The sequence below is a fragment of the Papaver somniferum genome, chromosome 4, assembly GCF_003573695.1.
Source record: "Papaver somniferum cultivar HN1 chromosome 4, ASM357369v1, whole genome shotgun sequence".
Classification (NCBI taxonomy): Eukaryota; Viridiplantae; Streptophyta; class Magnoliopsida; order Ranunculales; family Papaveraceae; genus Papaver; species Papaver somniferum.
This window is the reverse complement of record NC_039361.1, coordinates 30,270,579-30,295,972: the sequence shown is the minus strand read 5'-3', so window position 1 is coordinate 30,295,972 and position 25,394 is coordinate 30,270,579. Positions and strand designations below refer to the sequence as shown.

The 25,394-nt window shown below is 37.2% G+C and overlaps 2 protein-coding genes across 2 annotated transcripts; one reads left to right on the top strand and one right to left on the bottom strand.

Annotated features, from left to right (window-relative positions):
- The first annotated feature begins 5,498 nt into the window (after nt 1–5,498).
- On the top strand, nt 5,499–8,718 carry LOC113273688 (cell division cycle 20.2, cofactor of APC complex-like). The gene is made up of 6 exons (XM_026523328.1): nt 5,499–5,753; nt 6,261–6,530; nt 6,646–7,497; nt 7,579–7,763; nt 7,872–8,037; nt 8,351–8,718. The coding sequence occupies exons 1-4, from the start codon at nt 5,655–5,657 to the stop codon at nt 7,717–7,719; spliced, it is 1,362 nt and encodes a 453-aa protein (XP_026379113.1). The 5' UTR covers nt 5,499–5,654; the 3' UTR covers nt 7,720–7,763; nt 7,872–8,037; nt 8,351–8,718.
- Nucleotides 8,719–9,186: 468 nt separating this feature from the next.
- On the bottom strand, nt 9,187–10,493 carry LOC113273687 (growth-regulating factor 10-like). Its single transcript, XM_026523327.1, has 3 exons — nt 10,256–10,493; nt 9,854–10,138; nt 9,187–9,757 (listed from the first exon to the last, which is right to left on the bottom strand). Exons 1-3 carry the CDS (start codon nt 10,308–10,310, stop codon nt 9,354–9,356), a joined length of 744 nt encoding a protein of 247 aa, XP_026379112.1. The 5' UTR covers nt 10,311–10,493; the 3' UTR covers nt 9,187–9,353.
- Between the last annotated feature and the right edge of the window lie 14,901 nt (nt 10,494–25,394).

The window sequence follows — 25,394 nt, the reverse complement described above, 5'->3', positions numbered from 1 at the left end:
AACAAATCTCTCAAAATAGTAGAGATTTTGGAAGGAGTTTGGTGCGTAGAAAACCATAGGAGAAAGAAGAGGAAACATTTTTTCCCAGGTATGTTTTTTTTCTTATTTGATCTCCATGATTGTTTATAATAGTTTGATTTGTGTACTATTTTGATTGTTTTTCATATCTTTGATCTCCATGATTGTTTATTTTGATTGTGTGTATAGTTTTTTTTTGTGGGTACTCTCTCCCTGTCAAAACCCTAATTTGTGGTTCAAAAGATCTTGGTAAGAAATTGCATGATTTGATTATAATGATATCTTTAAATTCAACCGTTGGAATATGATGAAATTTGAGTATGTCGTATTTTACCTTGTTATAGAAGTACAGTAAAATTTTCACGCGGATCAGGTCACGTTTGCTACTGCAAAGCTTGCACAATATATGACTATGGTCTGCTGAGTTTAAATCCCGAATAGGGGACTGATTCCTATTTATCTCATTCTCCCCTTATCGGACAAAGCTGAAATTTTAGTATGATGTTTGTATATATGAAGGTTACCTACTGTAGAAATTTCATGAAGTTGTGATCACTTTAGGTACACCAAAGTGTGAGAAATCCGGAACTGAATTTTGTATGCACGTATTGAAAGTAGTCGGGTTCTGAGTAACGTATCTTTTTAATGAACCGTTGGAATATTATGATTTTTGAGTGTGTTGTAGAATATTGAGTTTTAAGTGTACCATAAAAAATTTAAGAGGATCAGGTAAGTATTAGTACTGCAAAGATTGGACAATCTGAAACTGTGTTTCGGTGAAACAAAATTCCTTTACAGCTATCTTCATAATTTGTTATGTCATCATGCATTAATTGGCTTGATACTTTGAATGGGTGTCATTGAGAATCACTATCACTTGTTAAGTCATCTTATTTAGACACATACTTCTCTTCTATTCTATATGCCAAAGTTCAATACAGTGGCGTACTTCATTATGTATTGGCGTGTTTTAGCCAATTCATACGGTGCTTTTGTTATAATGATATCTTTATATTCAACCGTTGGAATATGATGAAATTTGAGTATGTCTTAGTTTACCTTGTTATAGAAGTACAGTATAATTTTCACGCGGATCAGGTCACGTTTTCTACTGCAAAGCTTGCACAATATATGACTATGGTCTGATGAGTTTAAATCCCGAATAGGGGACTGATTCCTATTTATCTCATTCTCCGCTTATCGGGCAAAGCTGAAATTTTAGTATGATGTTTTTATATATGAAGGTTTCCTACTGTAGAAATTTCATGAAGTTATGATCACTTTAGGTACACCAAAGTGTGAGAAATCCGGAACTGAATTCTGTATGCACGTATTGAAAGTAGTCGGGTTATGAGTAATGTATCTTTTTAATGAACCGTTGGAATGCTATGATTTTTTAGTGTGTTGTGTAATATTGAGTTGTAAGTGTACCATACAAATTTCAAGAGGATCAGGTAAGTATTAGTAATACAAAGATTGGACAATCTGAAACTGTGTTTCGGTGAAACAGAATTCCTTTACAGCTATCTTCATAATTTGTTATGTCATCATGCATTAATTGGCTTGCTACTTTGCATGGGTGTCATTGAGAATCACTATCACTTGTTAAGTCCTCTTATTTAGACACATACTTCTCTTTTATTCTATATGCCAAAGTTCAATACAGTGGCGTACTTCATTCCGTATTGGCGTGTTTTAGCCAATTCATACGGTGCTTTTGTTGCAAGGAGTTGCTAAGGGATTTTCTTTGATTAAAAATTTGGCTAAGTAGCTCTGCGTGTTAGTACTGTGTAATCTAGTATCACATTTTTTTATCATGTTTACATTAGACTGTTTGGTGTTATTACTATCCTTACTTTGTTAAGTTCTAGTATTAGTCTAAATACTAATGTAGCTAACATGTCACACCATATAATGGAAAAATCCAGCTAACCTGCTGAAAACAACAAGAAGAAAAAGAATGTTAGGAAGAATAAGAATACGGAACCGGAAACGGAAGTGACTACGAATTACAAACAATGGACAACTCGAGAGACTGAGAAATTATTGGAACTGTTGGTAGAAGCTACACTTGAGAAGAAGAAAGACACTAGTGGATGTTTTACTAAGAGAATAGTGGAAGAGGAGATACTTCCAAAACTTAACCAAGCATGTGGTTGTGACAAATCTTTTGAGAACTATAAAGGGAAACATAGATGGTTGAAGACTAGATTTGGTCAATACCAGGATTTGTTTAAATCTTGTACTTCTGGATTCGGTTGGGATGATGCTAACAAGATGATTACTGGATCCGACGAGATGTGGAACAATTACTTTGAGGTATGTGTGTGTTACTTACTGAAAACTAAATTTGATATTTTTTTCTTCTATTTTGTGCAGAGTTCTAATTCATGCTTTATCCTTTATTTATTTTTTGTATGTTAACAGAGCCATCCAAACCAAACTAACTTAAAGGAAGATAATGGTAAAGACTATGGTGACTTGCTTATTGTTTTTGGGAATAAATGTGCTTCTGGAAAAGTTACAGTTGATCTTACCCATGAGGGTACAAGTGCTAGAACCTGTGATAAGGAAGATGAACAAGATGATTACTTCGATGTTCATTATAATCAACGAGAGCAATATGATAATACTTTTAACGTATCATACGTGGGATATGGCTTAGACGAAAGTGATGAACAAGATAAAGATGAAACTCAAGATATGAACACAAAGAAAATTCCTGTCAGAAAAACGGCACCAAAGAAAAGACCAAGGTGTGACATTGGTGACTCTTCTACATCAACTAATCCTACTGGGCAGTCTGATTATCTAGAGAAATTGATTGCCAACAGTTCATCGATTGCTTCTTCTATTGATTCAATGCATGCTCTTGTTGCGAAAGAGAAAGAAGACGGCAAAATTGAAAAAGAAATGCGCAGAATTGATAAGGATAAGAAAGATAACCAAGTATGGGATCTTGTTTATGGCATGAATGAAATTTCTTTGGAAGATAAGCTGAAAGTAATTGAAATGCTGGACAACAATCACAAGAAGAACTTATTCATACGTTTTACTCCTGAAGAGAGAAAGTTGTGGATTGGTTCAAAGTTAAAAGCATAAACCTGTCATCTTTGCAAGTTTCTATTAGGTTTAATGGGCTTTTAGAGTTACAACATTTGATCGTTTTTCTTCATAACTATTAGTATTTAATTTTTCTTTTCTCCTAGTTGAGAACTTATTGTTATGGATTGATTGCTACTAATTTTTATGGGTTGACATCTTTATGGTTATTATGATTGAAATTTATGAACTTTATATTCTATATGCTTATTTCTATATACATATACTTTTATGCTTTTGAAATAATGATGATTCTAATAAAAAAAAGTACTTTTATCATCTTTTTAGGTGAACATGTCTGATTTGGATTTATCTACTAATAGTGAAGATGAAGCCTTTGATACAGAAGAAGAAAGCAGTGATGATGAAGAGGTAAGCAGCAATAATGAATTTGAACTATCCATATTTTTGAATATACTTTCAGCGGTGCATTCATGGTTGATGGATATAATCAAGCAATTGCAATACATACAAAGTCAGCGTACTGAAAGACCAATGAGACGCCCAGTTACTTTTTTTGGATATAACTATATAAGGAGAGTTTTGCGTCAAGACCCAGAAGACTTTCGAAGAAGTTATAGGATGTACCCTGATATTTTTCATAGAAACTACATCATTTTGTGATACAAGATGTGTTTCTATTGAAGAAATGCTTGGTACATTTTTACTCGTTGTTGGCCAAAGTTCACGATATTGCACAGTACGTGACACATTTGGTCGCTCTCGGTGGACAGTTAGTAAAAACTTCAACAGGATGTTGCGAGCTTTAAATTCTATAGCTCCGAGGATGATGGCTAAGCCAACAAGTGCAACTCCATTTAAAATTCGTGAGAGTACACGATTTTATCCTTACTTTAAGGATTGCATTGGAGCTATGGACGGTACACATATCCCAACAATGGTAGAGAAAAGAAATGCAGCCGTTTATCGGAATCGACATGGAATTACATCTCAAAATGTGTTAGCGGTTTGCAACTTCGACTTGGAGTTCATATACGTGCTCAGTGGATGGGAAGGTTATGCTCATGATTCGAAAATACTTAACGACGCAATGACAAAAAGAAATGGACTGAAAATACCGCAGGGTAATTTTACTTTTATCTAATGTGAAGTTTTGAGTTTTTTGGTTAAGTTATATTCGGGTTCTACTTGATGAAGTTTTCTTTTTGTGTTTTATTCAGGTAAATATTACTTGGGGGATGGTGGGTTTGCAAACCGACGATATTGTTAAACACCATTTCGTGGCCAACGTTATCATTTGAAAGAATTTTCTGGTACGGGTAATCATGCGAAAAAGGCTGAAGAATTATTTAACATGCGTCATGCTTCTTTGAGGAATGTAGTTGAAAGATTGTTCGGTATTGTGAAGTCTCGTTTCTTGATCTTTAAGTCTCAACCTCCATTTCCGTATCAGGTGCAAGCAGAGATAATGACAGCTTGTGCAGGCCTACACAACTTCTTACGAAAAGAATGTCGTTCAGATGAGTTTCCGGTCGAGGAAGAGGAAGAGGAAGATAGCCATTCATCAACGCTTGTAAATGACGATGAAATTTTGACACAACAAACTCAAGAACAACAACGTCAAGAAGCTAATGCATTGAGAAGAGTATAGCGGATGATATGTGGGAAAATGTTCGTGAACAAAGGGAGTTAGAATTGTATGGAGACCGTTAAATTGAAGGGAAAAAAATTTATCTCGTTGCACAAAATAACATACTATTGATACAAAGATATGATCATTTTCATTTATTTTTTTCTTTTGATTAAAGATCAATGATATTTGCAAATAAGGGTTTATTGTTTCTTAAAAGAGAATGAGTTAGGAGTGAACTCTCTCAAACTCCCCCAAACTCCCTCTAATAAACTCTCTCAAACTCCCTACACTCCCCCAAACTCCCTGAACTCAAAAACACAAAACTCTCTCAAACTCCCTACACTCTATCAAACTCTCTCAAAATCCCTGAGATTTAAAATACACTCAACTCCCCCGAAATCACTCGAGGACTAACCCCCGGTAAACTTTGGAACTGTGACCAAGAAAAAACCAAGAAAAAACGTCCGCACTGAAAAGTGCGAAATAAACATATGTTCGTAGGCCCCGTACCCCATAGCATTCTAAGCCACGAGTGAACACGTTTTGCTAGAATATGCACCGATCCGCCACGAGTTCACGTTTCACGACCGTTTCTTAAACTTTGCTTTAACCTAATTGCTTCTGGGGACACTTTTGTCCAATCAAACTCCAACGGCTATTTCACCAACAACACAATATAGCCGTCAACAGATTTGAAAAGCGCTATAAGTAGTTCATCACATACCCTACATCTCTTCACAACATTCTCTTCCTCTCTCTCTCTATCTCTCGCTCTACTACACTCTGAAACGAAAGCTCTAAGATCTAATCTTCTCATTCGCTAATCATACATAATAATCTGTTACTTATATACTGTTTCAATTGTTTTTTTTTTGGTTGATCTATTGTTCTATTTTTGCAGGATTTGTATTTGTTTCTCTGTTTTTGTTTTTTTGATAGAATGGATTCAGGAGGATCTTTCGGTATGTTGAACAAGTCTCAATCTAGAAATCCATTGCAAGACCATGCTGTTCTTCACAGAAGAAACTCCAATGAAAATGTATGTTCTTATCATCTACACCATCTTCATCCTATGATTGTAATCTAGGGTTTTGAGATTCTAATTTACCCCCCACATTGGTTTCCTGAATTAATTTGAATTTGGGAGTTATTTAATTCTTAGGAATTAGGGTTTCCATGGGTTTTGGTTATGGATCTCCTTGTGTTGTTATTAGATTCTCTCATAGAAAAATTAAATTTTGAAACTTTTTTTTTGTGGGTTTTTAGATGGTTGATTTTGGGGGTTTCCGGGTTTTGTTATTAGGATTTGTCAAAATCTGAGGTTTCTTCGTATCTTATCAGTTTTAATCAGTTATGGAGCTTCCTGGGTTGTTGTTAGATTCTCTGAAAGGAGTATTAAAATCTAAAACCTGGGTTTTTTTTTATGGGTTTTGAGATGGGGGTTGTATTTGGAATTGCCAATACTGATTTGTTAATTTTTCTTGTTTCCTAGATTTATTATGTTTGTAGCATAAATCTGATCTGATTTCTCTTCTGAAAACTGCAGTTGGATAGATTTATCCCTAACAGATCTGCAATGGATTTTGACTATGCACACTACATGCTAATGGAAGCAAAGAAAGGTAAGGAAAATCCAGTTTCAAGTTCTCCAGCGAAAGAGGCTTACAGGAAGCAGCTTGCAGAGGCTTTGAACATCAACAGAACCAGAATTCTTGCGTTCAAGAACAAACCACCTACACCTGCAGAGTCGCTGTTCCCTGAAACTTCATCAGTTCAGCAAGCAAAACCAGCAAAGCCCCGAAGATCTATTCCCCAAGTGAGTTTCTTCTTCATTTCATTTGATTCTTCGATTTCGAGACCTTTGGTTCTTTCTGATTACATTGAATCTCCAATTGGTTCTGATGCTAGTTTATGTTTGATCAATTTTACAGACTTCAGAGAGGACATTAGATGCTCCAGAGATCATTGATGATTACTACTTGAATTTGTTGGACTGGGGAAGCAGCAATGTCCTTGCAATAGCTCTCGGAAACACCGTGTACTTGTGGGACGCTACAGATTCATCCACCTCTGAGCTCATGACTGTCGATGAAGATACAGGCCCTATTACTAGTGTCAGCTGGGCTCCTGATGGTCGTCACATTGCTGTTGGATTGAACAGCTCTGAAGTTCAACTCTGGGATTCTACATCTAACAAACAACTGAGAACTCTACGAGGCGGTCATGAATCTCGAGTTGGTGCTATGGATTGGAACAACCATGTTCTGTCAACAGGAGGAATGGACGGTTTGATTATTAACAATGATGTCAGAATCAGAAACCACATTGTAGAAACATACAGAGGACATCATCAAGAAGTGTGTGGATTGAAATGGTCTGCATCAGGACAACAATTAGCAAGTGGTGGGAATGACAACCTTCTTCATATCTGGGATAGATCAGTTGCTTCTTCAAACTCTCCTACTCAATGGCTTCACAGACTTGAAGACCACACTGCTGCTGTGAAAGCCCTTGCTTGGTGTCCATTCCAGGCTAATTTACTTGCTTCTGGAGGTGGTGGAGGCGATAGATGTATTAAATTCTGGAACACCCACACTGGAGCTTGCTTGAATTCTGTGGATACTGGATCCCAAGTTTGTTCTTTGCTCTGGAACAAAAATGAGAGAGAACTTTTGAGCTCTCATGGGTTCACTCAAAACCAATTGACCCTTTGGAAATATCCATCAATGGTTAAGATTGCTGAGCTTACTGGTCACACTTCAAGAGTTCTATACATGGCTCAGGTACTGATTGATTTCAAGAAATGTTAGTTTATTTCCTTCCTCCTTTAACTGTTGCTAATTTTGTTTTTGTTAATTGTGCAGAGTCCGGATGGATGTACTGTAGCATCTGCAGCAGGGGATGAAACTTTAAGATTCTGGAATGTCTTTGGGACACCTGAATTGGCTAAACCTGCACCCAAATCCAACCCAGAGCCATTTTCTCATTTCAATCGCATCCGTTGAGTTATGTGGTGAACTACACTTCAAGAGTTCTATGCATAGCCCAGGTACTGGTTGAATTATAGAAACTTGATACTAGCTTTTTTGGTAATTTGATTTATTGGAAAGTTGAGATTAGCTTCTTCTTTGGCTCATTTGCTTTTTGTGAATTGTAGCATCTCTGCAGCATGGGATGAGAGAGAAGATTTAAGAATATATTTGGGGGGGAGATGTAATTGGCCAAACCTTCATCTGTAGCCGTTTGCTCATTCTGATCACATCTGTTGAGCATATATGGGGAGGTTTACAATGAATTGAACATATTATTCTGTTATAGATGAGGTAAGCTGTTTTATCATCCATTGTTGTAGTTAATAGATACGATAGTAATGCCAATAAAATTCTTAAGTTGCATACAAATGAGAATAAAAAGAATAGAATAGTTTGCATGTTTTCCTCAAAATGCACTTAACCTTGCAGAAACAATGATATGCCATGAGACCCTGTTACTCAAGTGGATGTGAAATTTGTAAACATGACTTGGATCCATAACACATTAGTATTTGGTCAGCTGGCATATGCCATGAGACCCATAACTACAGGTCTGGAATTTGCTATCAGATTCAAAGTTCTCAATTTTCCGTTTTTATTGCAGTTCTGAAGCTGTTGCTGGATTCGTTAGGCACAGTTGGAATTACAACCAGATCTTGTTGCACTTCTGAAGACGTATGAGAAATCAGGTTAAGCCGAAGATAGTGCAAAGAATGTTGGTTGTGAGCGTGACAAAATAACTGAAGTGAAGCTATTGCACTTTTGAAGATGTATTGATATACACCTGCATATATTATCTTTTTGTACACTTTCTAGAGACAGATATACTGTAACCTCCATCGATCTTAATAAGAAAAACTATCATCTTCTCCCGTGGATGTAGGCTAGCCATAGCCGAACCACGTAATTGCTGTGTCGAGTCTATACTTCTATTCTTTATTTCTCCGAAGTGGTTGTTATTCTTCTCATTCCAGAGATCATTTCCTATGTCTCTCAATCTTACGAATCTAGCGAGAATGAGGAACTAACGGAATTTCTTTATCAAGTTGCGTTTCTTTACAATCTTTTCAGGCATTCAGCTATCATCTTCTGAGTCAGGATGTTATATATTTCTTTATCAAGTTGTTGCCAGCATTTGTAGCCAAAAGTGCTCATCTCTTGCAAAAGGGTGAACAATGGACATGGCTTTTAGGAATAGACAATGAGCCCTTCCATTCTTCAGTTGCATTTGTATTTAGAAAATCAACTGTAAACAAAACTTTTTTCTGTACTAGCTGCTCTAAGGAAAAATGGTAACATTTGAATGTGAATGGGTTTTGGATCAGATAGCTGTAAAATACAAGCTGTGCACAGTGCCAATCAAATGTAAAGGATTTGCAAAAGACAATCAAGTTTTAGAAATCTCTTTATGAGAAAACTGATATCATAAAAAGAAGAAGATGGCAAGTGGTGGTGGAGCCAAATTGCATTATACCCCCTCACCAACAACAACTAAAACTTTTGTCTCTCTTCTTTGAAACAACATCTTAAATCAACCATTAACTACTACTCCCCATACAAGTACAACCAACCACTAAATCAAATCTAAATACATCTGCAATCTAAATTCATGATTCATTTTTACAGTTATTACCACCATTTTGAAGAACACTTTTTGGTGAAAAATCCAATCCAGTGGCAGTAGCAGCAGTGGTGGTGGTGTTATTGTTAGACATTGAAGTGGTGGTGCAATTGCTGTTGTTGTTTGCCATGAGTTGAAGTGGGATTGAAATTGAAAGACCTGTGTTTCCATTTGCAGCATTAGCAGTAGAAGATGAAGCATTTTGATAAGGAATTTCCACAGGCTTTCTTGAACGATTACGACCTCTATGCATATGTCTCTCACAGTACTTCTGTTCCGGGACAACATCTTTTGCACATCTCCATTTCTTACCATCTGTTCTTCTACATCTTCCTGGTTCAGGTTCCATACTGTTTTTGTAATCAAAGTATATCCCTTTGCAACCCATAACTGCAGAAATCAAAATCAAAACACCAAAAGCAAACCCCATTTCAAGATTCACTAAAACAATCAAATCAAGAAGAAGTTGTAAGTAGTACTACTTACAGCTAGGGTAAAGACCAGAATGAAGAGAACCAAAAGAAGAAGCAAGACTTTTCCAAATGGGAACAACAAGATGAAATGGCACAGGTACACCAGCAGCCATGTGTTTATAGATTAGAGCTTGATGTTCAAACTCTTGTAACTGAAGAAAAGTAAATACTGATTTTCCATTTGTCATCAGTCTTGGACCTAGTTCTAGATCAAGTTGAAGTAAACCTTTTGTGTTTGTTGCTGCTGGTGGTAGAGGTGGTGGTGATGTTAAATTTGATTTCTCTCCTTCAATTGAACCTTCAAACAAAAAACAAAAAGAAACCCAGAAAACAAAATCATTCAAGAATCAAAACCCATGTTATAAAATCCAAGAATATGATGTTTAGAGAGAGAGGGGGTGGGGAGGAAGGTTACCAGAGTCAGTGAAACGAGCAGTCATGGAAGGTGGGGCTTGAGCTACTTCTTCCATTTTTACATGGGGTGAGACAAAAAGAACAGAAAACCAGAGCAAGAGAGTTGCAGAGAGAATGGAAGAGAAAACAGAGATGAGTTGATGAATTGAATGAGTGATAAAACACTGGAGAAGAAAGAAAGAAAGAAGGGATGATAGTTGTAAAAATGGAAGAGATAAAAAGGAAGATGGAAGCTTTAAAATGTGGGAGTGAAAGCTAAGTTTTTTTTCTCTGACAGTTTTTTTGGATGCTTCATTGAGGTGTACGATTGGACAAGATGGTGAGTGAGATGAGATTCCTGCACATACACTCTATATTTATTCTCTGTTTCCAGCACACCGAGTTGTACAATTGTAGTGTGTTTAAATTCTTACTTTTACCTTCATATAGAAGTGATCTAAGTTATGTCTCTTTAGCTTATCCACCCATGGAGGTGAAGACTTTGCTCATGCTTTTTTGGGCTAGTGCATGCTTCTACATTGGCATTTTAATTTTTTTTTAATGAAAAAATTTGTTTACTTTTATTTTATAAGAAAACGAGATAATCGTCCAAGCTGGACAGTTACTCGGCAATTACAGGACCAATTGCTGGGATGTTATCAGCACCGAACATTGACTAAAAAAGATTAGAATTGTCTAAAATATCAGAGTTTATCTCTACGGATTGAATCTGATTTAGCAAATACATAAGATTTGGTTTTTCCAATTGAAACTCTCTAAACCAGTAGAGTTAAAAGCCAAACTATGTAGTTTAATTGCCGTAAAATTTTGTTGTGTAGTTACTTTGATCAACTTTCCCAGAACAAAAGAGGCTGCTTCAAAATTTCCATTCGGCATTTGATGGTATTCCTGGTTAAATCTTTCCTGGACTTCTGTTTGTTATATTGCTTGAATTTCTGCTAGAGTTGTATCATCTTCTGCCTGGAAATCAGCATTGGATCTCTGCATCTCTTTCGCCCAATCAGTGGCTAGCTCTGCTCATTTTCTAATTTATCCAACTCCATTAATTGTGTCTTTGACGTCCCTTGCTCCCACACATGTGCCTGCATAATTCATGACAATTAGAGCAAAGTTAGTATAAGAAATAATATCGACACTGAACTCCATGTTGGTATAACTCATGTAGCTAATGCTGATAATAACTCCAAAATTCTGTCTATGATTACTAACTAGTCTTTCTATTCTCTGCTGGTCCTCTCTTCTGTAGTAAAGATCATTCAGTATATGAGCATTGGTTATGCACGACTCTGTTATAAAGGAGCAGAGGTGTTGAATGATTGTTTTAGCAGTTATAAAAGCAGAGAGCTTGGTTTTGTTGAAGACGGAATCACATCTAGCTTTCCTTATATACCAATATATAGTAAGATAGATCGGTATCCAGTCGTTTTGGAGATTGTGGGGATTGAACCAAGTGTTTAGCCAATCAGAGAAACCGTTAATATTTTATGTTGATGACCAAAGAGATTTCTCCAGACTTCAGAAGCATAAGCGCAAAAGATAAGAGTATGAGTGATGTCTTCTTTAGCATTGTTTCATATGGTGCAAGTGGAATCAATATAGCTGAGGATGCTCGCAGTTTTGGCATTGATAGGAAGGATCCCATGAGCATATTTCCATATGAACATCTGGATGGATGGAGAGGTGTCAAGATTTCATATCTAACTCCAAGCTGAGTTTTGGGTATCATTTTTTTTTTCCATACATTTTCCTGCCATATATTTGACTGTAAATTTTCATCTTCTTTTAGGCTCCAGATTATGGAATCTTCTTCTTGAGGATTTATGCTGGTTCTTTGTATAACAACTTGATCTTCTTCTGAGAACCAAAGATTAATGATGCTCATGTCCCATTCTCCTGTATTCTTGATAAGTTGGTTGACATTGATGAGGGTGCTTGGGAACCAAGAAGGTCTGATTAGGATTTCTTCCTTTTGATCAATCCATTTGTCTTCTCAAATTCTGATTAGCTTGCCATTTCCAATCTCCCATCTGTAATATTTTTGAATGTTGGCAACTCCTTCCAGAATTCATTTCCATAGCCAAGAGTCAGTTCATTTTGGTTTAGTATCCATTCTAATGATATGCTCATTGTTGAAGTGATTGGCTTTCATAGTGGCGGACGAAAGGGAATCAGGTTCTGAAATGAGTCTCCAAGCAGTTCTAATGATCATGGCACTGTTGAAAAATTCCATGTTTTTGAAGCCAAGGCCACGTAGTTCTTTGGTTTGCATACACTACTCAAAACTATGTAGAATAGACCTTTTGGTTTTTCATGATCTTTTTTCCAGAGAAAGTTTCTTTGAATTTTATCTATTTCCTGGCAAGTCTTTTTGGGAATTTTGAAACAATTCAGATGATCTATGCTTGAGGTGAAAGTAAAATTGATAATTATAATTATTCTTCCATTTGGAGATAGATTTTCACGTTTCCCCCAGGCTAGTCTGAATTTTAGTTTGTCAATGGAGGATTTGAAAATTTATATCTTGCTCTTATTAGTGAATAAATGAGACAATTAGCTCTACAATCATAGGTGTCCAGTGTACTAACCCTCATCTCTACTATCTCATCAACGGCCATGACCATAAGACCGGTAAAAATGACAATTAGCTCATGTGGCAACTATTGTCAGTATAATCATCCCGGGGTATTGCTAAAATGTGCGTGGGTGTTGGGTGTTGCCGAGAAGAATGAGCATTGTTGGGGGAATAGAATTTTCACTGTTTGTTTATTATCATCCAAATGTCAGTCTCCCACATGGTAACTTTTATTATTCCAAATTCCCCAACCAATAAATGTTGGTGCCGAGTAGAGTTTTGAGATTGTAGTGCTGGTGCAGCGAGTGGTGGTGGAGAGTAAAGAAAGACAAAAGTACGGTTATGACATTAAAGTAGTCGGTCTTCTGACAGGTCTCTGACTCCTCTTGTGGTTCTCTCCATCCATCCATATTATAGACCCAAAGGTCCGTCTTCCGTAGGGGTCCCCTTCAACACCACCACCGTCCACCCCCAAAACTCCACACCTGCTGTGGATCCCACTTCTGGCACGCGGCATAATAAGCGAGTTACAAGTGTCCTCTTCCCTCCACGCACTCATTCCCGTTTGTTTTATATGTCGGCCTGTTTTTAGAAGTTGAATCACGTAATGTGCGCACCTGGTTGTTCGCGTAACCGGGACGATGCATCCTGTTTCCTTATTTGTTTATAATCAGGGTTCCCTTATTTCGTTGGAATTCTGCTTTTATTTTATCTATAAATACAGAGGTTGTTCTTGGATTTTTATACGAAATCGTTTGGGTATTCGGATCCTATCAGAAACCATAAGAATCTTGCTTCCACGATTTTCAGAAGAAGATGGAGAAAGAAACTGTTTATCCAAGGCAAGAAGAAAAAATATCTCAAATTTATAAATATAAGTCGGAGTTTGAGAATCTTGCTGGTAGCCTTGGTGGTGAGGAAGATACACCTGAACTTCGTGAGCAATTGCGCACGATAAGAAATAATATTCAGCTCTTGTTGAATGAGACTAGAGCTGAACTCATACAGATTCGAGCCAGTCTCATAAAAGACATTCGTAGGGAACAACATACTCAAGTTGCTGATAAGTCTGTTGACGATCACAACGGTGCTGGTGAAAGATTTCTGAAAGCACAAGTTGTTGCTTGTGAAACGACTGAGAAATATGCCTCTTATCTTCCTTCCAGGCCGGATGATGTGCTGCCACTAGGGGTGCACATACCCTACCCATATCCGTCAATCCTACCCTACCCGCCAGTGTTTTAACCGTATCCTATACTACCAACTATTTGGCGGGTAGGGTAACGGGTAAAGATTTTCTTAACCGCCGTTAGATGGGTAGGATGACGGGTAAAGCTCGAAATTATCCTATCCTACCCGCCTATTTATCTAACAGCCGTTAGTAGCCGTTGATCTTTCTATTATTGATCATCTTTGCCGTTGGTTTTTTATTAATCAACTCAACCTGAAAACTAAATTCATTTTCGTTTCATCTCTTCATACTTCTCCTCTCTACACAGAAACTCCCAGAACCCTAGATCGAAAATCCAGTTTGTTTCTCAATAATTAGAAATCAAAGTTAGAAATCGAAGAGGATGGCTCTTATTTGTTGTGTTGTTGCAAGATTTCATTTTTGTTTTTTGGGAAGCATTTTTTGTATACACAGTCAAGGTAGTAACTAGTAACCAGAAAATCCAGAATATAGAAAACTAAAAAAAAAAACCGTTATACCCGCCACCCTATCCTACCCGACCCGCCAATTAATGGGTCGGGTAGGACCTTACCTGTTTAGTGGCGGCTAAAAAATTTCTTACCCGCCAGTCAGCGAGTAGGGTGGCAAAATAGGCCATATCCTACCCACTCTACGCGTTGTGCAGCCCTAGCTGCGAGTGTGGGGCGAGATTGGAATATTTGAGCATGGAGCAGTTTTAGATGATGGTTGCATGTGTACCCCGTACCGTCGTCAACCTTCTCGGATGAAGTTACTCATGAAATTTATTCCTGGAGTCCTCGGTTTTTTGTGGTTGATGAACATGTTGGTAGGTTTTGTCCTGGAGCGTTTACGGAAATAAGATTATTGGAGGTGGGGAGGAGAATTACTAGTAAGGCTTGGGCAAGTTGCATGCAACTCAGCTTGAATTTCCTTTTTTTTTTTATTTTTTTTTTCTTATCATCATATGCATGATTTTATTTTGTTTTCCGATATATATTAAATAAACCCCGTTCTTGTTATACATTGCCCTGTCACTTCATCAATGGTCTGAGTCCGTCTGACTGGTTTCATCACGAGGATCCCATTTTATAGAAGAAGCACACTGACGATACTGAGAAGGACCCATTACTGGAACAAGTCCACATTCCAGTACCAAGAATTATTACTCACTAGTTTTTTACAGTTCGGTCCCACTGATTTTGGTGATCATGGAATTTGGTATCAGTAGAGCCTCTCTCTCGAGGTGGAACAAAAAGTCTTCGCAGAGAGAAAAACTACACAAAAAAAAAACAAAAAACCTTCCCTCACAAACCACCTAATGCACGTTTGAGATCCGAAGATAATTACTTCAAGGAAAATTTCATATACACAATTACGGGTGGAATTACTTTCTTCTTGCAACATACTGAATTATTGTTTGATCACCTATGCACAATGCAGCGGCCTTCCTATGATTGGGGATGCATGATTTTTTCTGAGGCCGCAAAATACATCAAAATTTCTCTCTATATAAGCTTGGCTTGTACAAAAATTTGCATTGTTTAAGTACCACTGTTTTAAATTCTTTCAGAATTTTCTAATGGTAACTATTGCAGTTGCATTATTATAATTTTGAGGAAGAACAATAATCATAAATAAGTCGTCCCGTTCCTTGGATGTTAGATGGGGTCAACCTCCTTGGTCAATCGAAATACTCGAGGAGCTAGTTAGTAAATTTGTGAATTAGACATGTATGGTTTGTGAATCCGTCTGTGTCATCTACACTTTTGGAATCCCGCTTCCTAAACGAATTATATGAATTACCAAACTACATGGAGAGTATTAAAAAAAGTTGAGTTTGCTTACGAAATTTGATGAGAGTATTACAGAGAGTTGCTGTTATTTATATAGGTACAGATTAGTAATATATTTTAGAGAGTTTTTATGATTTGTATAGATAAAAAATGTATACTAATATCTAATCAAAAATTCAAAATATCAATGCTATACAAATGAGAAACCTCAAAAGGTGAGGATTAAGGGCCTAAAATGTGCCACCTATTGATGATGAGGGACAAATCCGGAGGATGTGTAGCATTGTCGCATTTTATAGAAGCATCATACCGACAATGATGAGAAAGACCCTTTTTATAGAAGCATCATACTAACAATGTGTAGCATCCAATGCTCTAATTAACACCTTTTTTTAGTGGGTTATTGCTAAATGATGAAAAAATTAGACTTTTACCTACCCTTCATATCCATTCCTCAAGGTCATATTATTTGACATTTTTTATTTAAATATAGAGATAAAGTGATGATATGGACTTAAGACCTAACACTGGTTCCTTTGGAGGCGGCTGACTCACCCATTTGCAATGCCAGCTGGCCTGGCAAACTGGCCGCACCACTATGAGAAAAGAGTTAAGTGGTCGAGTCTCAACCGAACGATAGAGACTGCACCTGTAGCGGTCGAGACTCGACCACCAGCGGTGTAGTGACGACCGCTCGTGTAGAGTTTGTCGCTTATTAGATAATGATGTAACGGCTATTTTCCCCCATGTCTCCCTATAAATTCACCCCATTCAATTCAATTTCATCACACCTCATTTTTTCATTAACACTATCATTCTACTCTTTGTACCTTAATCCTCGGTTTAATTTTTAGTTTCAAATCAAAGGATTCTTTTGACGAAGATGTGCATATTCATATGGATCAATTTGAAGAACAACAACAAATGTTCGTTCAGGCGTTGCGACAAATTAACGATGAGTCAGATGAAGATAGAGAACTAACCAATAATTTGCTACAACTGTATTCATCGGGGCATATACCTAGAGATCCAAAGCCAAAAGAAGTATTCACAAGAAGATATACGCACCGAGGTCGGGATGAATAACACAAAAAATTGATGCACGGTTATTTTCTTCTCGACTATGTGTTCTCGGATGAAGATTTCCAACACCGATTCTGCATGCCCCGACATTGTTAAAGATTATTGGTGAGCTTTGTCAGGTAGAACCTCAATTTAATTATCAGTACGATGCACTGAATATTAGAGGTCATAGCCCTGCTGAACAAAATGTTACTTGGGCCTTAAGGATTCTAGGATATGGAAAACCTCCATATTCTAATGATGAGTACCTTCGTATAAGAAAAACAATCGCATATAAGTATCTTTCGTTGTTTTGCGAAGCAATGATTAATCATTTTGGTCCAACCTATTTACGAAAACCAACTGACGCGGATGTTAGAGAAATATTAAAGCAAAAATCAGGAAAGGGGATTTCCAGGAATGCTTGTAGGATCAGAATCTCGCAACGATAATATCTCAGCGAAATTATCAACAACACAACACAACAGCGTCGCAGAACAATTTCAGAAATGATACGATAAACGACGTCGGCTAGGATCACGAGAAAGATGTGATAGTCCTGCGAAAATTAGAGAGATTGTGAAATTAACATTTGTAAGGTTGCGAGAATGTCACAGACCATACCCGAAAATAAAGGACAGATTAGCTGTCATCCACTATGTATTTCCCTATAAATAGTCGTTCAAGTTGTAAAGAATGGGGGAGAGATATTTTTGAGTAAAAAACAAGTAAATAGGAAACAGAAAGTTTAGAGCAGAGGTCATTCTTGATTCCTTTATCTTTTCTTGTAAGAACATTTAAAGATTGATCAATAAAATTAAGAGTGTAAATCTAAAATGAGTTGAGTAATAATGAAATCATATGAGGGGTGTAGTGTAGGATTTCCTGCAACTACATAATGGCGCAAGAAACAGGGAGGGATTGAAGATTATTTTTGAAAAAGCTGAAGATTAATATTGAGATTTGTGAAGATTTAGAGTGATTGATTAAGAAATTTACATAATTTCTTGCAATATTGTTAACATTGAAGAAATGGCTAGAAGAAGAAATACATCCGAACAACCGACTACTGTTAGAAGAAGCAAGAGAATTGCTGGGAGAGAAAGAAGTGAAATGGGAGAATCTACTAGAATGAGAAATAATGGAGAAAATCAAATTCAACCACCAATTCAACAAACACTAGTACAAGGGAGGAATACAGATTATGATAGGGTGAGTATACACACTTGGCAATCAAATTCGGCAGAAGAAGTAGAAGAAGAGCAACAAAACAGAAACCATAGACAGGTAGAGAGAAATCAAGAAGCAGATGAAGGAATAATTCATGGAGATGAGGAAATTGGAGCGTAAGAAACGTTGAGACGAAGAATACATGAAGAAAGAAGAGCTGAGGCAGAATAACGTGCAAATCTAACAAGGCAAAATCACGAATTAAGGATGGAGAACATAAGACTACAGAATAGAAGATCGAGAAGTATTACAAAATCATATTCAAGATCGACTAGAAGAGAAATGAGGCGAAACTCACCCACAATCAATGATGGAAACAATATTCAAGAAGAAATATCAAATCTTAATGAAGAATATAGCGAAAATAGAGAAAGAGCTGATGATCGTTACGTTCCACAAAATAAAACTTTTGATGATGGGCAAAATGGTGGAAATCAAGAGAGCGGACAACGTCAGGGACGAAATGACCAAGATGGCGAAGGAAATCGAGAGGAAGGAAGAAGAATTTTACGTGAAAGAGAAACTCAAAGAAATCAACAGACGATTGAAGAAGAAATTGAAAGACATTATGCTGAACAAGCACGTTTAATCTGCGAACGCGAAAGATTGAGAGCGGAAATGGAAGAACAAGAGCTTCAGGAGATAATTCACCAGAACAATCATGACAATCGAGAAAGAAGGCGCACACAAAACCGGAATAACAGTAATCTCAATGAAGAGTATGATAGAGTACAGAGGATGGCTGAAAGACAGCGAATGGAATTGATAAGAAATGAACAAAAGCATGGAGGGGAAAATGAAAGGCATCATTATATGTGAATTCAAGATAGAGATGAGGAAGAGAATCGCAGAAGAAGACGAGATGAGGATAATAAAGAAGAAATGCAAAATTTCGCGAGAGAAGAAAGACATGAAAGCAGAAGAAGAGAGGCGAAATTAAAAAGACCAATGGATCAAAATTCAGGTGTAAATAAACAAATCTTGAAAGAATTAGAAGAAATGAGAGGAATTCTAAATAATAGAGGAGAAGTAGGCAGAAGACAATTGGATGAAGCAATAGAAGAAGCTGCGAAAACTCCATTTACAAGGGAAGTACAATTAGGAGGAATACCACCGAAATGCAATTTTCCCGCATTAACCACCATTTTTGATGGAACAACTTGTGCAATTCAACACATTAAAGCATATGTGAGGTGCATGTTACAATGGGAAAATCATGATGCCGTATTGTGCAAATATTTCGCATCCAGCTTAACAGGAGAGGCGTTAAAATGGTTTGAAGGTCTACCAAAGAATACAATAACATCCTTCAATCATTTGCAGACTACATTCTTAGGGGCATATATAAGTAATAATTCTTCGCGACCTGGTATAGAAGATGTGTTTGGATTAAAACAGAGGATTGGCGAAAGTTTGAAACACCTGACTAAAAGATGGAGAACTATGTGTAGCGAAATGGCTGGCCGTGTAGATGAGAGATATCTTATATTATCATTTATCAATGCTATGTTTGCAACAAACCTATTGTATGTCCAAATTTTCAGAGTCAAGAATACGATCACAATGACTGAATTGCGAGAACTTCAAGAAGAATACATTGCTCTAGAGGAAAGGCAAAATGAAATGGAATCATATCCAGTTGCGAACACCAGCTCACAAACAGCGAATGCAAGCTTATTACCCAAGCTAATAAACACAGTAGCGAATACTTCGCAAGTACAACAAGAGAAGGTGACGGTAACAATCAACAGAAACTTGGCTATGGGAAGCCGAGATCAAGAGAGTATGAAAGAGAAAGAAATTTCTACAATCGTGGTGGAAATAACAAGATTCAAAGACTCGATCAACCACAAGAAACTTATGGAGGTCAAAGACAAAACTATAATAGAGGACAAGGAGGTCACAAGGTAGTATGGGAAGAAATCAAGATGCCACCTCTAAATGCAAGTGTGGAGAAATATGGGAAGCTATAATTTGATGGAGAATATACCAACACCATGGAACATGGGAACGGAACCACCTCCAAACCACAGAAGCCATGAGTTTTGTTCTTATCATCATTTTCATGGACATACAACAAATGATTGCAGAAATGTAAAAAAATTATTTTGAGAATGATAGATCAAGGAAAACTAAACCACTTTTTAGGGCACCCAATCTCAACCATTCCACCACCACCAGAGCATCACAAAGTGAACACGATGAAAAAGAAGAAACATTCTTCATAGAAGTTGGTGCAAAAGCAAATCTATTCTGTCACTCTATCGTACATTCATACAATTGAAGATTTTCATGATAATGTTTTGAGTAGAGTGTTCGCAAGAGATAATGATGGAAGAGAAATTATGAATATTGCGAAAATCTCGCCACTAGAGGAATGGCAGAAACAGATCATTTCTTTTACCGCAGAAGAAATTCCCGAAGGAAGAGGTGCATGACAATCCATTGGTAGTAAAATTAGAAATTAATCCAAAACCGAAAGAAGATGAGGATGATGAAGCTGAAGATTCATGGGAATTAATAGAATTCTAATCGATACTGGAAGCTCTGTGAACATCTTATTTTATCATACTTATAAAACTATGGGAGGAAGAGATGATGATCTTATACCATCAACATATAATATATGGTTTTAATGGTACTGCTAACAAGCCTAAAGGGGAGGTTACTATGCGAATTCCATTGAAGGGAATATCTTCCGAAATCTTATTCTGTGTCGTTGATGTAGAATCACCCTACAATGCGTTAATTGGTCGACCTTGGCTACATGGGATTCTAGGTGTAGCTTCAACTTTCCACCAGTGCATCAAATTCCCTCACCCCAGTGGTGTAGGAATCATAAAGGGAGATTGGGTTGAAGGAAAGAGGTGTTACGAAACTGAGATAGAATCTTGCGAAGGAAGAGCAAACAAGAAGGAAAATGGCGACACAAAATCAAAGATACACAAGAAGTGAGAGGTTGATGGTGGATGCAATCGAAAAAAGAAGAAGAGATGTTGCGAAACTAATGCTAGCTCAGAATAAAAATGATGAACATACCACTACCAAGGAAGCAGTAGCAGAAAATAATAAAGAAGCAGAGGATGAAAGGTAATAAAACAAAAAGATGAATGATTAAGTTGTTGCGACACTCTCGCAATAAGTAAAATTCTCAAAAATACATTTGATTGAATGACAAAATTGAGATTGCGAAATCAATACAATATGATGATTGCGAGACTCTCGCAGAGATAATGAATTTTACAGAAAATAATCAGAGAAAAATGACAAAAGAAAAGAGGCGAACCTTTATGGCGTACACCCTAGTTCGCGAATACAATTTCGCAAGAGGCAAATGTAAGACCTAAAGTACGTCATATAAGGGGGTACCTGTTGCATGGCTCAGGGAAAGGCTACACCGCCACCGGAACCTGAGTCATGGAGATTTGGGGTCAATAAAGCCCATCCGGGAGAGGCACCTTGGATTCTCAGCTTAAGCATATGACTTAGGTTGGGCGACTAAGGTAATAAGGACTCTCCCAAGGAGTGCAGATCTGATCAAGGCGCCGAGGTACACGGTTGAGTCAAGAGTGCCAGGGACGTTTGAAGCGTACTTTGCCATTCTTGACAAGTCTTGGCTTATACTGCACTCGGCCTGAAGAAAACCCCACTTAGGGTGCAGTCTCGTAACCATAAGCCCTATAGGTAAAAGGGATAAGAGGCTGCGAAAACAACTGGTTGTTGTTAAGACTGGATGGGAGGAGCTAACCTTGTATGGTAGAAGTACGCCTCCTTGAAGGGGCAACCAGGGGGAGATAAGGGCGGCACCCTCCATTAGGGAGCTGATAAGTGTCTTAAGACGCAAATGTCATGAGGCTTTTTATTCGCAAGGGTATTAAGGCTTGTCATATTTGTGCAACAATCCTGAAGAGGCATAATACAAAAGAAAAATAAGACGAGATCAATGGGTTTTCGCATGAAAGTGCGAAGACGTCCTGCGATTTCGTCGCAAGACGGCAATGTCATGGGGCTTTATTTTCGCAAGAATATTTAGGCCTGTCATATTGTCGCAACATTCCTGAAGAGGCCATAATACAAAAGAAAAAGTTAAGGCAAGATCAATGGGTTTTTGCATGAAAGTGCAAGGACGTCCTGCGATTTTGTCGCAATGACAAGAGGTGGCATAATAAGACCTTTAATTAGGAAGGCAAAATAAGACCACACAGGAATGAGATTTTGAAAAGAATCAAAATTCACTTCGCATAAGATTATACATAATTAACTGCGAAATTGAGGCATAAAATAAGAAAATTTATAAATCTCTCATTTGGATACAAATAACAGAGGCAAGTATGGGAATGAATGAAATTAGAAAATGTTATTTGTCTCCATATGATAGATTTACTCAAAGATTCAAAATTAATGATTATATTGATTAACTGTATTGCAAGGAAGAATTGTTTTAATGAATGCAGGTCAAAATGAAAGAAACACAAATACAGAAAGAAGAATAAATGTACAAGTATTACAAGAATCAAAGAAAGAAACAAAGACTACTTCTTAGTTGATCCTTCATTATCTTCATCAGACTTGTTCCCTTCTTCGTCTGCGTCAGAATCTTCATCACCATCAGAACTTCATCACCATCAGATCTCTCATCAGCTTCGCTATCAGAAATAATCAGACTGGGAGTATTCTGTGGGATCTCTTCCAAGAGACAAGGATAATCAGAATGAGGGATATTATGATCGTCACAAACCATTTGGATAGTTTGATTGCGAAAATGCATAGCATCATTCTTAAAATTCGCAACAGTGATCTTGATTTGATTCTTTAATCTAGAATACTTGTCGTTGCGAGAAGAAAGATTCTTTGCGAGTTCCTCCTTTTCAGCTTCGAGTTCCTCAATCTTTTCACGATATCTATTTCAGAATCTGCGAGCAAAAGACAATCAATTATTAACTTGATGAAAATTCATAAGAAGCAAAAGATTAGTAAAGAAGAGCAGTTAGTAACCTTCTCTGTCAGAAATCATATCTCTAATCAAGGTGTATGCTCAACTTGGAGACTAACATTTACACCTAAATCTTTTCTAGCATCATCTAAGATTTTCGCAGCCCAAACAAATTCATCCTCATACTTATAAGAAGACGAGAACGAATTTGATTTTCCCTTTCGCAGAGTTCGATGTTCTTGCGGTTAGCTTCATCTCGTTCAAGTTGAACTTCAAGAGAGTCTTGGAATTTCGCCAAAGCCTTGCACCTTGATCAGAGATGCGATCCTTATCATCTATGAGACCGCTAATTTTGGTTCTTAACTCATTGGTTTTCTCTTTAGAATCAAGAAGGAGACGCTTAAATCGGTTGGCTAAGCCTAAACTAGATCTATGGTCAATTTCTAAGAGGCGAAATTTAGATCTAAGCTCATTTAGAGAAAGAGATGAAATTCTATCATTTGAGAAGCTATTTAAGGAATTGTTAAGACGCTCAAGAAGGGTATCATTATCCAAGGCATTAGGAAATGAACGAAGAAGGGTAGCTTCATCAGAAAGACCATAAATGTCTGCAAAAAGGATCATTTAAATAAGATAAAACAACAGGATGAATGAATGAAGAAAGAGAAAAGAGAAATAACATACCGTAAAGCTGATTATTAGCTTGCTGAAGACTAGAGATTTTGTTCTTATACGAAGAAGAATCAATTTCTAATTGTCTATTTTTCTCGCGAAGACCTTTAACTTCAGCTTCCAATTCTTCATTCTTTGTGCGAAATTGAAGATTCTTCTTTTCAAGATTTTCGCGTCTCCTCTCTAGATCTGAGGCAACAGCAAAGAAGCTTTTCCAGCCTGCGAGAAAATATAAAAAATTTTGAGTTATGACAATGAAGAAATAAAAGGATAAAATATACCAGACTATTGAGGAATGCAAGAAGTCGGGAGTCACTGATCTAGAAACTCCACGAAGAGAACTATCACCATCCAGTAAAGGGACATCGCAAATTGTAGCGAGAGCTTTGCAGGTTCGAATTGGCTATCTTGCAGAGAATCAGAAAAGAGGCCAGAGAGCTTAGCCATAGAAGATTCAGGTGGAAATCTTCACTTGCGGCAAGATCATCATTGTCCTCATCATCCTTGTCACTTTCGAATTTTCTGAGGAGGAATATTTGAAGGAGAAGAAGAACGACTTTCCTTTTCTTTGAAGGAGGAGCAGTTGATTTTTCTCTGCGAAGAGCACCTTTACCTTTATCACCAGTCTTCGCAACATCAGCAGGTTCTTCTATTTCAGCAATAATCTTCACACACAGATAGAAATAAGAAATGGAAGCAACAATATACAGTTTAAAATCATAAGAGAAAATTTCTTACCTCATCTGTGTATGAGCGAAGAGCTAATAGAGTACTAGCTTTCCCAGTCCTGTTATAACTATCTTTCAGTTTTTGGATCTGCAGAATGTCGCAAGAGTTAGCGAAAAAAATAATAAAGACAAATAAAGAAATATAAAGTGAGCTAAACGGGAATAAACATACCTCTTTCTCCTTCTCGGGCCAAGAGAAAACCCAAGGTTGATAAGCAGCGAGATTCGCAGGAAGAACATTTGACCCAGCAATGTAAGGTCCTTTTAGCATTAAAGGAAAAACACACCATTTATCATCTTTGGATTGGCGTGGAGTTGTGTTCTTACCAGAATGCCAGTCAATGTCTTGCATGAGAATTTTAGCTTCATCAATGTTATCTTTCCTTTTTAAGCGAATACCCCAGCGAGTATTCTCTTTCTTCATGGAGATCAGTTCATAGTTCTCAAAGAAACTCGCTACTGTGTATTTCTCAGCAATTATCTCTAGGTCTGCGAATTTAGGATCCCTAAGTTCTTTGGAATATAGAGATCCTTTACCAGCACCACGGTTAGCGAACTCTAACATCAGACGGATGCAGTCCCCGCTCAGTTGGAAGATAGCTCGCGAAAATCCCGAGTGAGCGAGAATTTCATAGAATAAAGGAAGATCTGGGTCATAAAGAGGAATAGGGAGACCTGCGAGAATTTGACCTATAAAAATTATGATTGATTGATCATCACAGTACTGATCAGAGAAAAGTTTGACAGAAAGAATTGATTTGGCATTTTCACCAGGAATGGTAGAGAGTGTGAAACCTTTATCAGCAAGATCTTTTTGGACATCTTTTAAATTCTTCTCATGTCTATGACTACTTGGAGCCATATTTGAATATAGAGTATTGGAATGAATAAAAAGTAAGAGGATTGAAGGCGGAAAAATTACAGCAGCAGAACTTGCAGAAGAATAACAAAGTTGAAG

Coding starts and splice junctions, on each gene's coding strand:
- LOC113273688 (XM_026523328.1), top strand. CDS start 5,655: ATGGATTCAGGAGGATCTTTCGGTATGTTGAACAAGTCTCAATCTAGA. Junction 5,754..6,260: donor GAAGAAACTCCAATGAAAAT/GTATGTTCTTAT, acceptor TGAAAACTGCAG/TTGGATAGATTTATCCCTAA. Junction 7,498..7,578: donor GAGTTCTATACATGGCTCAG/GTACTGATTGAT, acceptor TTAATTGTGCAG/AGTCCGGATGGATGTACTGT.
- LOC113273687 (XM_026523327.1), bottom strand. CDS start 10,310: ATGGAAGAAGTAGCTCAAGCCCCACCTTCCATGACTGCTCGTTTCACT. Junction 10,139..10,255: donor TGCTCGTTTCACTGACTCTG/GTAACCTTCCTC, acceptor TTTTGTTTGAAG/GTTCAATTGAAGGAGAGAAA. Junction 9,758..9,853: donor TTCTGGTCTTTACCCTAGCT/GTAAGTAGTACT, acceptor TGATTTCTGCAG/TTATGGGTTGCAAAGGGATA.